Here is a 13,649-nt window from a genome sequence, read left to right on the forward strand (position 1 = left end):
TGAAAAACAACACAACAACACACTCACAAAATGGCAAAACAACTGAGCATGCCCATTGGCGCCCAGCCGCAAGTTCCCTGGCGCGCGCACACAGCCTTCCGGCCAACGTTCCCTCTGTGGAAGCCATGCCCACTCCAAGCCCTGCCGCGCCGCTTCCCGCACACACACACACCCTGCCGCACGCGCACACACACAACCCCACGCTCCATCACTCCCCCCGCCGCCGCACACACACACACAACCCCACGCTCCACCACTCCCCCCGCCGCCGCACACACACACACGTAACCCCACTCCCCCCACCGCTGCACACACACACGCAACCCCACACTCCATCACTCCCCTGCCGCCGCACACACACACGCAACCCCACGCTCCATCATTCCCCCCGCCGCCGCACACACACACGCAACCCCACGTTCCATCACTCCCCCGCCGCCGCACACACACATGCAACCCCACGCTCCATCACTCCCCCGCCGCCGCACACAGATACGCAACCCCACTCCCCCCGCCGCCGCACACACACACGCAACCCCACGCTCCATCACTCCCCCCGCCGCCACACACACACGCAACCCCATGCTCCATCACTCCCCCCCGCCGCCGCACACTCACACGCAACCCCACGCTACATCACTCCCCCCGCCGCCGCACACACACGCAACCCCACGCTCCATCACTCCCCCCCCGCCGCCGCACACTCACGCACAACCCCACGCTCCATCACTCCCCCGCCACCGCACACACACACACGCAACCCCACTCCCCCCGCCGCCGCACACACACACGCAACCCCACGCTCCATCACCCCCCCGCCGCCACACACATACACAACCCCACGCTCCATCACTCCCCCCACCGCCGCACACACACACGCAACCCCCACTCCCCCCGCCGCCGCACACAAAGGCAAACCCCATGCTCCATCACTCCCCCGCCGCCGCACACATACAGAACCCCACGCTCCATCACTCCCCCCACCACCGCACACACACACACAACCCCACGCTCCATCACTCCCCCTGCCGCCGCACACATACACAACCTCACGCTCCATCACTCCCCTGCCCCAATCTTACCTCCTTTTACTTCATGCCACCTCCAAACCCCACCCCGCCCCTTCCCGCCCTGTCAAAATCCAGGAAAGACAGGAAGGAAGGAAAGAAGGAAGAAAGAGAAAGGGAGGTAAAAAAAAGGGGGAAGGAAGGAAAGTTAGAGAAAAAAGGAAGAAGAAAAGGAAAGATGGAAGGAAAGAAAAGAGAGACAGCAGAAGAGAAAGAAAAAGGGGGAAGGAAGGAAAGAGAACGAAAGAAAAAAGGGAATGAAGGAAGGAAAGAGGGAGTGAAGGAAGGGCGAAGATGTAGAGAAAGAGGGAGGGAAGGAAAGAAGGAAAGAGAGAAGGAAAAAAAGAGACCAAAAGAGAAAGAAAAAGGGGGAAGGAAGGAAAGAGATAGAGAAGGAAGAGGAGAAGGAAAGATGGGAGGGAAGGAAGGAAGGAAGGAGGGAAAGAAGGAGAGAAAGAGGGAAGGTTGGCCACAGCAACGCGCGACGGGTAAAGGTTGTTATTTCTATTATTATTATTATGCTATTATTATTCCTATTAGACCCTGGGGGAATGGGAGAGGTGTCAGGTCTCAGAGGCAATGCATTGCATTATTGTTATTGTTATGATGGTGGTGAAATAAAAGGAAATAAAAAGTGAAAGAAGGAAGCAAACAGGGAGGAAAGAAAGTCAAAGGAAGAAAGGGGGAGGGAATGAAGGAAAGAGAGAAGGATGAAACCAAGTAGTGAAAGAAGGAAAGAAAGAAAGAGGTAGAGAAGGAAGAAAGGAGAGAAAGGGGGAGGAAAGGGGGGAAGGAATAGGTAGGTACCTCTCTTTCATAATAGTCCAGATATCTACCTCAACTTTGATAAGTTTTACTATAGGCCACAGCAACGTGTGGCAGGGCACAGCTAGTAATATTATAAATTTGTATTGTTATATTATATTACATAGTATAATATAGTAATACTAATTTATTATATTATATTAGTATTATTATCATGGAGCCCCCGGTGGCGCAGTGGGTTAAACCCCTGTGCCGGCAGGACTGAAGACCAACAGGTCGCAGGTTCGAATCCGGGGAGAGGCGGATGAGCTACCTCTATCAGCTCCAGCTCCTCATGCGGGGACATGAGAGAAGCCTCCCACAAGGATGATAAAAACATCAAATCATCCGGGCATCCCCTGGGCAACGTCCTTGCAGATGGCCAATTCTCTCACACTAGAAGCGACTTGCAGTTTCTCAAGTCGCTCCTGACACGACAAAAAAAATTTATTATTATCAACGTGCCAATAGCAGGAGAAGGCCTACTGCAGGCTAATACTTAAATTATTATTATTATATTATTGTTTAAATTATTATTGTTGTTTATATTATTATATTACTATAGTATATTAGGAGAAGGCCTCCCGCAGGCTGGGCGCAGCACACAGGTCGATGTCATTATACTATAGTAGTACTGTTATTATTATTATTATTATTAATATTATTATATTTATTATTTATATTATTTTACTATATTACGTTATATGATATTTTATTATATTTATATTATTATTTATATGACTATTATTACTGGATTATAAATTATTATATTATTCAGTCCTTGTGGGTTTTTTCGGGCTATATGGCCATGTTCTAGAGGCATTTCTCCTGACGTTTCGCCTGCATCTATGGCAGGCTTCCTCAGAGGTCTGCTGGAGCTGGGAAAAAGGGGCTATATAAACCCCTTTTTTCCCAGCTCCAGCAGACCTCTGAGGAAGCCTGCCATAGATGCAGGCGAAACGTCAGGAGAAATGCCTCTAGAACATGGCCATATAGCCCGAAAAAACCCACAAGAACTGAGTGATTCCGGCCATGAAAGCCTTCGACAATATATTATATTATTATATATTGTATTATACATTGTATTATACAATAATGTATTATACATTGTTTTATTTATATTATTCCATTATTACTATTTTATGTTATACTATATCCTATATTATTTTTATTATATTACTGTTACTGTTATTGCTATTATATTATATTATAATATTATACTATATATTATTATTATTGTTGTTATTATTGTATATTAGGAGAAGGCCTACCACAGGCTGGGCGCAGCACACAGGTTGGAATCATATTATAATATATTATTATATATAATAAATTAGTATTACTAATATTATATTAGTACAATTATATTATTATAAACGCTCCAATGAGCAGGAGAAGGCCTACTGCGGGCTGGGCGTATCACACAGATTGAGGTCATATAGGTCACCCTATATTAGTACTCTTAACATTATTATTATATTTTTATTTTGCTGACATGGAAACACAGTATGTCACAGCAAATGAGACATATATGTTGGATTTTATTATTATTATATTTATTATTAGGAATATTATTATTTATATTATAGTATAGTATATTTTTGGAGAAGGCCTAGCGTGGGCTGGGCGCAGCACACAGATTAGAGTCATGTTGCATTGTATTAGTACTATTTTATTAATCTTATATTTATTGTTATATTTATATTATTGTTTGTATTAATCTTACTTTATTTGTATTACACTATTTATTATTATTTTTCCCTTCTCTCCCCTGCCTTCTCTCCTCTGTCTTTTATTATTATTATTATTATTATTATTATTATATTAATATTATTTTCTCCCTCTCCTCCTTCAGGTCTGTCGGTCGCTTATATTAGTATTAGTATTATATAGTATGATAGTACAATATAGTAACATATAATAATATTGTGCTGCACTAATAATATAATATATTGTATACACATATAATATTGATAATAATAATATAATGTAAAACAATATAATAATAATGCAATAAAATAATTATATTTTATATTACATGTAATATTACTAATAATATTACAGTATAGTGGTATAGTACAATATGGGACAATATGGTATTAATATTGTGCTATGCTAATAATATAATATATTGGGTTGTTGTAGGTTTTTTCAGGCTATATCAGTGGTTCTCAACCTGGGGTCCCCAGATGTTTTTGGCCTACAACTCCCAGAAATCCCAGCCACTTCACCAGCTGTTAGTATTTCTGGGAGTTGGAGGCCAAAAACATCTGGGGACCCCAGGTTGAGAACCACTGGGCTATATGGTCATGTTCTAAAGGCATTTTCTCCTGACGTTTCGCCTGCATCTATGGCAAGCATCCTCAGATGTAGTGATGTCTGTTGGAAGTAGGAAAACGATTTATATATCTGTGGAATGACCAGGATGGGACAAAGGACTCTTGTCTGTTGGAGCTAGGTGTGAATGTTGCTTGCCATAGATGCAGGCGAAACGTCAGGAGAAAATGCCTTTAGAACATGGCCATATAGCCTGAAAAAACCTACAACAACCCAGTGATTCCGGCCATGAAAGCCTTCGACAATCTAATATATTGCATTTACATATAACTCATAAGCCGCTCTGAGTCCCCTTCGGGGTGAGAAGGGCGGCATATAAATGTCATAAATAAATAAGTAAATAAATGAATGTATATTATTACGTTATTATTGTTATTGTATTATATTATTATTATTCTCCCTTTTCTCTCACTGGTCTCTGGGCTGCCTGTCCTAGTCTCTTACTATATATTTTATTATTATTGTTACTATATTAATATTATTCTCTCCCTTCTCTTTTGCAGGTCCCTGGGCAGCCTGTCACAGTCCCTGGTGTGCCTGGAGAAGCGACTGGTGTGTGCCTTCGAGGGGGGCTCCCTGGCATCCAAGGCGGAGGCATATGGGGAGCTGGGCCAGGCGCATGGCCTGCTGGGCAACCTGGATGCAGCTGCCTCCTGTCTGGAGCACCAGCTGTCCTTGGCGCAGGAGCGTGGCGACCGCTTGGCAGAAGGCAGTGCTTCACAGGCACTGGGAGCACTGCTACGTCGACGGGGAGATGCTCGGGGGGCACTTGCCCTGTGTGGAGCTGGGCTGCGGGCAGCCGAGGAGGCAGGCGATGCGGGTGCGCAGGGCCGCGCGTACGCCGAGATGGGCCTAGCTTATGAAGCGCTTGGGGACCTCACCCGTGCCCTCTGCGCACACGAGCAGCGCCTCAGCCTGGCCGCACAGACCGGTGACCTCCCCGACAAGGCCGCTGCCTATGCCAGCCTCGGCCGTGCCCACCACGCTTTGCGCAACCACTGCCAGGCTGTCATGTACCTCCAGGAAGGTAAGCAAGAGACAGGGCGAACAGCGGGCGCAATATGGCGCTCAGCGGGAAGTCACCCTTGAGGGGGAAACTGTGTTATCGGTCTCAAGAGTGGACTGGCTTAGGCGGAGGGGGGGGGGGGGAAATAATATAAGAATGTAATAGTATTTATATTATATATAGGAAGGTGAGATAAGGGAGTTGGTGTAATGTAATCACATCAGTGCTGCTATTACCCACCCACCCCCTCAATGGGGGGACGGTGTTATCTGTCCTGAGAGTGGATTGGATTGTGGGGATAATATAATAATGTAATATGACATAACATAATATAAGAATGTGATAATACAAAATCATATAAAAGTAAAAAGTAAATAAAATAATATATAATATAAAATGTAATAATATAATAATTAGCAATACAACATGGGTGTCCAATACTATTACCACCCTTGGGGGGGGGGGGGTTATCAGTCCTGAGATAGGAGTGGATGGTGGGGGGGGAAATAATCTAAAACAACATAATATAGTATAATACAAAACAATATGATACAATACTGTAATAATATAATATGATGCAATACAATACAATAGCATGTAATAATGTAATCAGATGTAGTAATACAGTATAATATAATATAATAATAAACAATATAATATGGGATGTCAATACTACCATGCTCAGGCCATCATGTATCTCCATGAAGGTGAGGAGGCATGGGAGTAAGCGTAATATTTTATATTATTAAAACACTATATTCTATCTTAATTATATAATATTTTATATTATATTATGTTATAATATTTTATAACATAATTATTATAATATTATAATTATAACATAAAATTATAATATATTATATTATATTATATTATGATATTCCATTAAAATATACTGTGGAATTATGTTGGATTGGGCAGATAATATAATAATGTAATATAATATAACATACAGGCTATCATGTGCAGCGGGGGCAATATAGCATTCGATATGGTGCTCAATGGGAGGTCAATACTATTACCACCCTCGAGGGGTGAGTGAGAGGATGGCGGGGGCAATATTTGATGATACTATGTTGTATTTATTATATTATGTTAGTGTATTTTATAGCATTATGAAACATTTTATTTTATATTGTTACATTATTGGTGGAGAGACCAGTGAAAGAGTCGAGGGGTCGAGTGACCACCGACTACTCCCAAGGGGGTGGAGTGACCAGTCAAAGGGAGTCAAGGGGTGGAGTGACCACTGACTGCTCCCAAGGGGTGGAGTTTTTTTTTTGTCGTGTCAGGAGCGACTTGAGAAACTGCAAGTCGCTTCCGGTGTGAGAGAATTGGCCGTCTGCAACGACGTTGCCCAGGGGACACCTGGATGATTTGATGTTTTTATCATCCTTTTTGGGAGGCTTCTCTCATGTTCCCGCATGAGGAGCTGGAGCTGATAGAGGGAGCTCATCCGCCTCTCCCCGGATTCGAACCTGCGACCTGTCGGTCTTCAGTCCTGCCAGCACAGGGGTTTAACCCACTGCGCCACCGGGGGCTCCGGCTAGGGGTGGAGTGACCAATTGAAATGGGTCAAGGGGTGGAGCGACCACTGACATGTAGTGACTAGTGGAAGGATCAAGGGATGGAGTGACCACTGATTGCTCCCAAGGGGGTAGAGTGACCAGTGAAAGGGGTCTAGGTGTCTGCTCTCAAGAGGGTGGAGTGGCCACTTACTGCTCTATTATAATTGTGATTCCTCTAGGGCTGTGCCTGGGGTAGAGTGACCAGTTGAAGGTGGTCAAGGGGTGGCGTGACCACTGACATGGAGTGACTAGTGAAAGGGTCAAGGGGTGGAATAGCCACTGACCTCTCCCAAGATGTGGAGTGACCAGTGAATGGGGTCAAGGTGTCCACTTCCAAGGGGGTGGAGTGGCCACTTACTGCTCTATTATAATTGTGACTCCTCTAGGGCTGTGCCTGGGGTGGAGTGACCAGTTGAAGGGGGTCAAGGGGTGGCGTGACCACTGACATGGAGTGACTAGTGAAAGGGTCAAGGGGTGGAATAGCCACTGATCTCTCCCAAGATGTGGAGTGACCAGTGAATGGGGTCAAGGTGTCCACTTCCAAGGGGGTGGAGTGGCCACTTACTGCTCTATTATAATTGTGATTTCTCTAGGGCTGTGCCTGGGGTGGAGTGACCAGTTGAAGGGGGTCAAGGGGTGGCGCGACTACTGACATGGAGTGACTAGTGAAAGGGTCAAGGGGTGGAACAGCCACTGACCCCTCCCAAGAGTGTGGAGTGACCAGTGAATGGGGTCAATGTGTCCACTTCCAAGGGGGTGGAGTGGCTGCTGACCATCCCCATTATTATTGTGATTCCTCCTCCAGGGCTGCGCCTGGCAGAGCAGCTGGGCCTGCGGGAGGACGAGGCCCGGATCCGCCACGGACTGGGCCTCTCCCTGTGGGCCAGCGGGAACCTGGAGGAAGCCCAACACCAGGTAGGTAAACAAAACAAACAAACAAACAAACAAACAGGATGTGGGTGGGGCCTGGTCAGGAAGTGGGTGGGCAGATAGATGAATGGTGGAAGAGAGTGTGGCGGAGGTGGGGGGCACCCCCAGACCTTCTCTGTGTTCTGATGGGTCCGTAACGCTGACCTTTCCTTTTCCTCCCTTTCCTCTTGCACAGCTATACGGGGCGTGTGAACTCTTTGAGGGCATCCGGCGGGGTTCTGGCCTGAGCAGCGACTTCCGGGACTCGCTCTTCAGCCTCCAGGCCTCCAGCTACCGGGCCCTGCAGCGCGTCCTGGTCGCTCGCGGTATGTCAAGGGTCACGGGTCATCAGAGGGAGGAAGCGAATGGATGGATGGGGGTAGATAGATATGATGGAGGGTTAGATAGATGGAATAGATGATAGATGGATGGGGAGATCAATGTGTGAATGTGTGAATAAATGGATGGATAGCTAGATGAATGGATAGGTAGGTAGATAGACATGTAGGTAGATGGATGGATAGATAGATGGATGGATAAATTAATCAATAGACTCGATAGAGCAGCGTTTCTCAACCTGGGAGTTGCGACCCCCAGGGGGGTCATTCGGCCTTTTCTGAGGGGTCATTGGGCCCCTCCCCCTCCCCAAAATGGCTGCCTGGCTTTTCTGCAGCCTCAGATCAAAACATGTCAAGTCAACCGGGACCGCCTTCCATCTGGAAACTGATGTCCTCAATGCAGGAGAACATGCAGATCAAGAACAGGGATCCACAGCCACCTACGGACCCACCACCAGTCCACAATCCTAGATACATAGAGGGAATGGAGAGATAGATGAATGAATAGTTGGGTGGATAGATGGAAAGATAGATGGAGGGAGGTAATGAATAGCTAGAATAGATTGATAGATATGGATGGATGGATAGATAGAGGGAAGAAGGGAGGGGATGGATGGATATGTCCTGGTCACCCATGGTGGGTCAAGGGTCATTGCGTGTTGTCTTATTGATAATGTTGTATATTTTATTGTCTATGTTTTATTTTAATTGCTTGTATTGTTGTTGTTCTGCTTGTATTGTTTTATTTGGGCTCGTCCTCATGTAAGCCGCACCAAGTCCCTTGGGGAGATGGTAGCGGGGTACAAATAAAGTGTTGTTGTTTTTATTATTATTATTATTCAGTTCTTGTGGGTTTTTTCGGGCTATATGGCCATGTTCTAGAGGCATGGCCATATAGCCCAAAAAAACCTACAAGAGCTGAGTGATTCCAGCCATGAAAGCCTTCGACAATACATTATTATTATTATTATTATTATTATTATTATTATTATGATGGAGGGAAGGAATGAGGGAATGGAGGGATGGACGGAGGGTTGGAATGGATAGATGGATGGAATAGATGATGGATGGATGGTGAGATAATAAAAATAGAGGGAAGGGATAGATAGATAGATAGATAGATAGATAGATGAATAGATAGATAGAAGAAATCAGTTACCCAAGATAGATAAATTGATGGATAAATGGATGGATAGATCAATGGAGAGATAGATAAATGCATGGATGGATGGATGGATGGATGGATGGATGGGTAGGTAGGTAGGTAGGTAGGTAGGTAGGTAGGTACATGAATGGATAGATGGCTAGATAGAATAAGTAGGTAGGTAGATAGATAGATATAATAGGTAGATAGAGGGAAGAAATGGATAGATGGATGGATAGATAGATTTTTTTTTTTTGTCGTGTCAGGAGCGACTTGAGAAACTGCAAGTTGCTTCTGGTGTGAGAGAATTGGCCGTCTGCAAGGACGTTGCCCAGGGGACGCCTGGATAATTTGATGTTTTATCATCCTTGTGGGAGGCTTCTCTCATGTCCCCGCATGAGGAGCTGGAGCTGATAGAGGGAGCTCATCCGCCTCTCCCCGGATTCGAACCTGCGACCTGTCGGTCTTCAGTCCTGCCGGCACAGGGGTTTAACCCACTGCGCCACCGGGGACTCCATTGATAGGTAGATGAATGGATAGATTTGGGACCATCCTACCTGCGTGACCGCATCTCCATTTATGAACCCACGCGTTCACTTCGTTCATCCGGAGAGGCCCTGCTCGTGATTCCACCTGCGTCACAGGCGCGTTTGGTGGGGACGCGTGACGGGGCCTTTTCTGTGGTGGCCCCCCGACTCTGGAACACCCTCCCAAAAGATCTTAGACAGGCTCCTACATTGGCAGTCTTTAGAAAGAACTTGAAGACCTGGCTGTTCCGATGTGCCTTTCCAGAATAGGAAACTCCAACAACAAGTCCCAGAAGCACTTTCGTAGATTGTAGCACACTGCACTTACCCTATAATCCTTATATATTACCTGTCACATCAGCACTTTTAATCTTGTACCCATTACTCTGGCCTGGCCCAGTTTTATAGTGTCTTGATGTATTGTTTATTGCTTGTTTAATATTGCTTTAACTGTTTTTAATTTGCTTTAGGTGTTGTATTGTTGTGTTGTGTGTTGAGGCCTTGGCCTATGTAAGCCGCATCGAGTCCTTTGGGAGATGCTAGCGGGGTACAAATAAAGTTAATAATAATAATAATAATAATAATAATAGATAGATAGAAAGAAGAGATAGATTTATTTATGTATTGTGTTTATCGTGTCATCAGCAACCATTGTATTACAATTCTAACAGAGCAAAACAAACACACAGATTAAAAAGAAAAAGGAAAAAAAACACAGATTTTGCAAATTTGGTATTTGGTTAAATGTGCTTTGACCAGTATCTAGCCACTTGGAGTGCCTCTGGGGTTGCCGCAAGAAGGTCCTCCATTGTGCATGTGCCAGGGCTCAGGTTGCATTGCAGCAAGCGGTCAGTGGTTTGTTCTTCTCCGCACTCGCATGTCGTGGATTCCACTTTGTAGCCCCATTTCTGAAGGTTGGCTCTGCATCTCGTGGTGCCAGAGCGCAGTCTGTTCAGCATCTTCCAAGTCGCCCAGTCTTCTGAGTGACTTGGAGACTTCTGAGTCTCTCATCTGGTATCACCCATGAATTGAGGTGCTGGGTTTGGGCCTGCCACTTTTGGACTCTCGCTTGCTGGGGTGTTCCAGCGAGTGTCTCTGTAGATCTAAGAAAACTATGTCTTGATTTAAGTCGTTGACGTGCTGGCTGATACCCAAACAGGGGATGAGCTGGAGATGTCTCAAGAGATAGATGACCTGATAGTCTTTGAGGAAAACATAGAATTTAATCGGGAAAAATATTCGAAAAAAGAGATAGATGCTTATGAATATCTGACCCTTTATGGCCTCTCCACCCCTTCTTTCCCATGATCACAGGCCACTCTGCGGAGGCCCTGGGCGTGGCGGAGCGCAGCCGGACACGGGCCTTTGCGGACCTCCTGCTGGAGCGCCAGGGGGCGGGGCCCAAGGAGGAACAGGCGGGGCCTCTGTCTCCAATTACAACAGAAGGTGTCCTGGAGGCAGTCAATGGCCAGAGGGGGCTGGTCCTCTACTACTCACTGGCCACAGGGACACTCTACTCATGGCTCATTGCCCCCGGAGAAGGTTGGTCTATTTTTACTATTATTATTATATTACTATATCATTGAATTATCATCATCATCATCATTATTATTATTAATAATAATAATAATATATTGATAATAATATATTATTATTAATATTATTATCATTATTCATATATTATCTATATTATCAATAGTATTTTTAATATATTATTATTTTTTAGTCTCCTATATTATTATTGAATCTTAGTCTCGCCCTTATTATTATTAATATTACCAATATTGTTAATATATTATTACTAGCCGTCCCCTGCCAGGCGTTGCTGTGGCCCAGTCTGGTGATCTGGAAAATAAAGGAATGAGAAAGTGTTGGTTTCTAATATATGCAATTTCTTTATGGGTAAACAGTATTTCTTGTTTTTTCTTAGTTCATTTTGGTCCATATACTTGTTATAGTCTAACTTAAACTATTGTATGTTTGGGTTGTTGTAGGTTTTTCCGGGCTATATGGCCATGTTCTGGAGGCAATTTTTCTCCTGACGTTTCGCCTGCATCTGTGGCAAGCATCCTCAGAGGTTGGATGCTTGCCATAGATGCAGGCGAAACGTCAGGAGAAAAATTGCCTCCAGAACATGGCCATATAGCCCGGAAAAAGCTACAACAACCCATGGATTCCGGCCATGAAAGCCTTCGACAATATATTGTATGTTTGTTTGTACTGCAAAAATTTCTAAATATCTTTAATGGAGCGGGATCAAATTGGGTCCCATACATGCTTTGTAGTCTAACTTAAAATTATTGGGGCTTTTTGAGCCCAAACTCCACCCCATTTTGAATTAGGACCCTAAATACGAATAAGTAAATACATATGTTTGTTTGTTTAACAAAAACCCCTATATATCTTTAATGGATTGGGACCAAATTTGGTCCATATATTGGTTATAGTTTATGTTAAAATTATTGAGGCCTTCCAAGTACAAACTGCATAAATAGGTTCGTTTGTTTGTTTGTTCTATATATCTCACGCATCGGGACCAAATTTGGTCCATACATCCGTTATCGTCTAAAATTAGTGGGGTGTTTTGAGTCCGAACTCCATTTCATTTGGAATTAGGACCCGAAATACAAATAATTAGGTACACATATATGTTCCACAAAAATTCCTATATATCTTTGAGGGATTGGGACCAAATTTGGTCCGTATATTGTTTGCAGTCTAACTTAAAATTATTGAGCCCTTTCAAGCCCATAGACCACTTCGTTTGGGATTGGGATCCCAAAAATGACTCGATCTTGTACTTTTTTTGTTCCAGGGATCCTGAAGTTCAATGCCTGCTTTCTGGGGGAGGAAGGGGAGGAGCTTCCAGAAGGCCCTGCCCCTTCCTCCACTTTGGAGCAACTCATTGCTGGCGCCCGGAAGGAACTCGGAGTGGATGCCGGACCTTCCTCCTTTGCACAGCGGTCAGTAGATAATATATATATATAAAATACATATGGATTTCCTCTTCCTTCTCTCTTCCTGACTTCCTACTTCCTTTCTTTCCAGAGATATGGACAGTGAGTCTTCCTCCTTCGAGGAAATGGGCAGCCGACCTCTGACCCCAACAACAAACTCTGACCCCAATAACTTTTTTCGGATGGTCAGCCGGAACAACCTCCTCAACAGGTCAGGTCAATACAATACAACAAGAATGAATTATTATTATTATTATTATTATTATTATTATTATTTTCATATTATTTATATTTCTTTCATTATTCATATTATATTGTATTATTTTATATATTATTTTCATATTATTTCATATTATTGTTTTATTCTATATTGATTGTATCATTTTATATTATTATTTGTTTTATTATATTCTTAATTCTTTTATTATATAATTATTTGTTTTATTATTTTCATATTATTTTATTATTTTTTCTATTTAGATTTCTTTCTTTATAGTCACTTTATTTTTGTATTATTATTTCTTTATATTTTTATTACTTTGTAATTTATTATTATCCTTACATATTTCTTATATTGTTTTAAATAATTATTTGTTTTATTATTTCTTTATATTTATATTTCTTTTATTTTCATGTTATTTTTTATTTATATTATTAAATGAATATCATTATTTTCATATTACAATTTTTATATTATTTATATTTCTTCTATTCTTATATTACAAATATAATATACAATTCAATATAAGAAATATGTAATTTATTTGTCTGACACCACAAATAAATTACATATTTCTTATATTGTTTTAAATAATTACTTGTTTTATTATTTCTTTATATTTATATTTCTTTTATTTTCATGTTATTTTTTATTTATATTATTAAATGAATATTATTATTTTCATATTACAATTTTTATATTATTTCTTCTATTCTTATATTATCATATATTTCTTGAATTATTTTATATTATTATTTGTTTTATTATTGTC

General features: G+C 42.7%; 1 protein-coding gene across 5 annotated transcripts in view; it reads left to right on the forward strand.

The window, feature by feature from the left end:
- The window catches only part of TTC28 (tetratricopeptide repeat domain 28), an 81,414-nt gene that overhangs the window by 45,599 nt on the left and 22,166 nt on the right, over window positions 1-13,649 (forward strand). For all 5 annotated transcript variants that reach the window (XM_060784791.2, XM_060784793.2, XM_060784792.2 and 2 more), the window contains 6 exons: window positions 4,712-5,235; window positions 7,588-7,697; window positions 7,888-8,017; window positions 11,015-11,242; window positions 12,516-12,663; window positions 12,749-12,868. In XM_060784791.2, coding sequence (XP_060640774.2) covers window positions 4,712-5,235; window positions 7,588-7,697; window positions 7,888-8,017; window positions 11,015-11,242; window positions 12,516-12,663; window positions 12,749-12,868 — 1,260 coding nt within the window. The remainder of the gene's footprint in view (window positions 1-4,711; window positions 5,236-7,587; window positions 7,698-7,887; window positions 8,018-11,014; window positions 11,243-12,515; window positions 12,664-12,748; window positions 12,869-13,649) is intronic.

The sequence above is a fragment of the Anolis sagrei genome, chromosome X (genome assembly GCF_037176765.1).
Source record: "Anolis sagrei isolate rAnoSag1 chromosome X, rAnoSag1.mat, whole genome shotgun sequence".
NCBI classification, from domain to species: Eukaryota; Metazoa; Chordata; class Lepidosauria; order Squamata; family Dactyloidae; genus Anolis; species Anolis sagrei.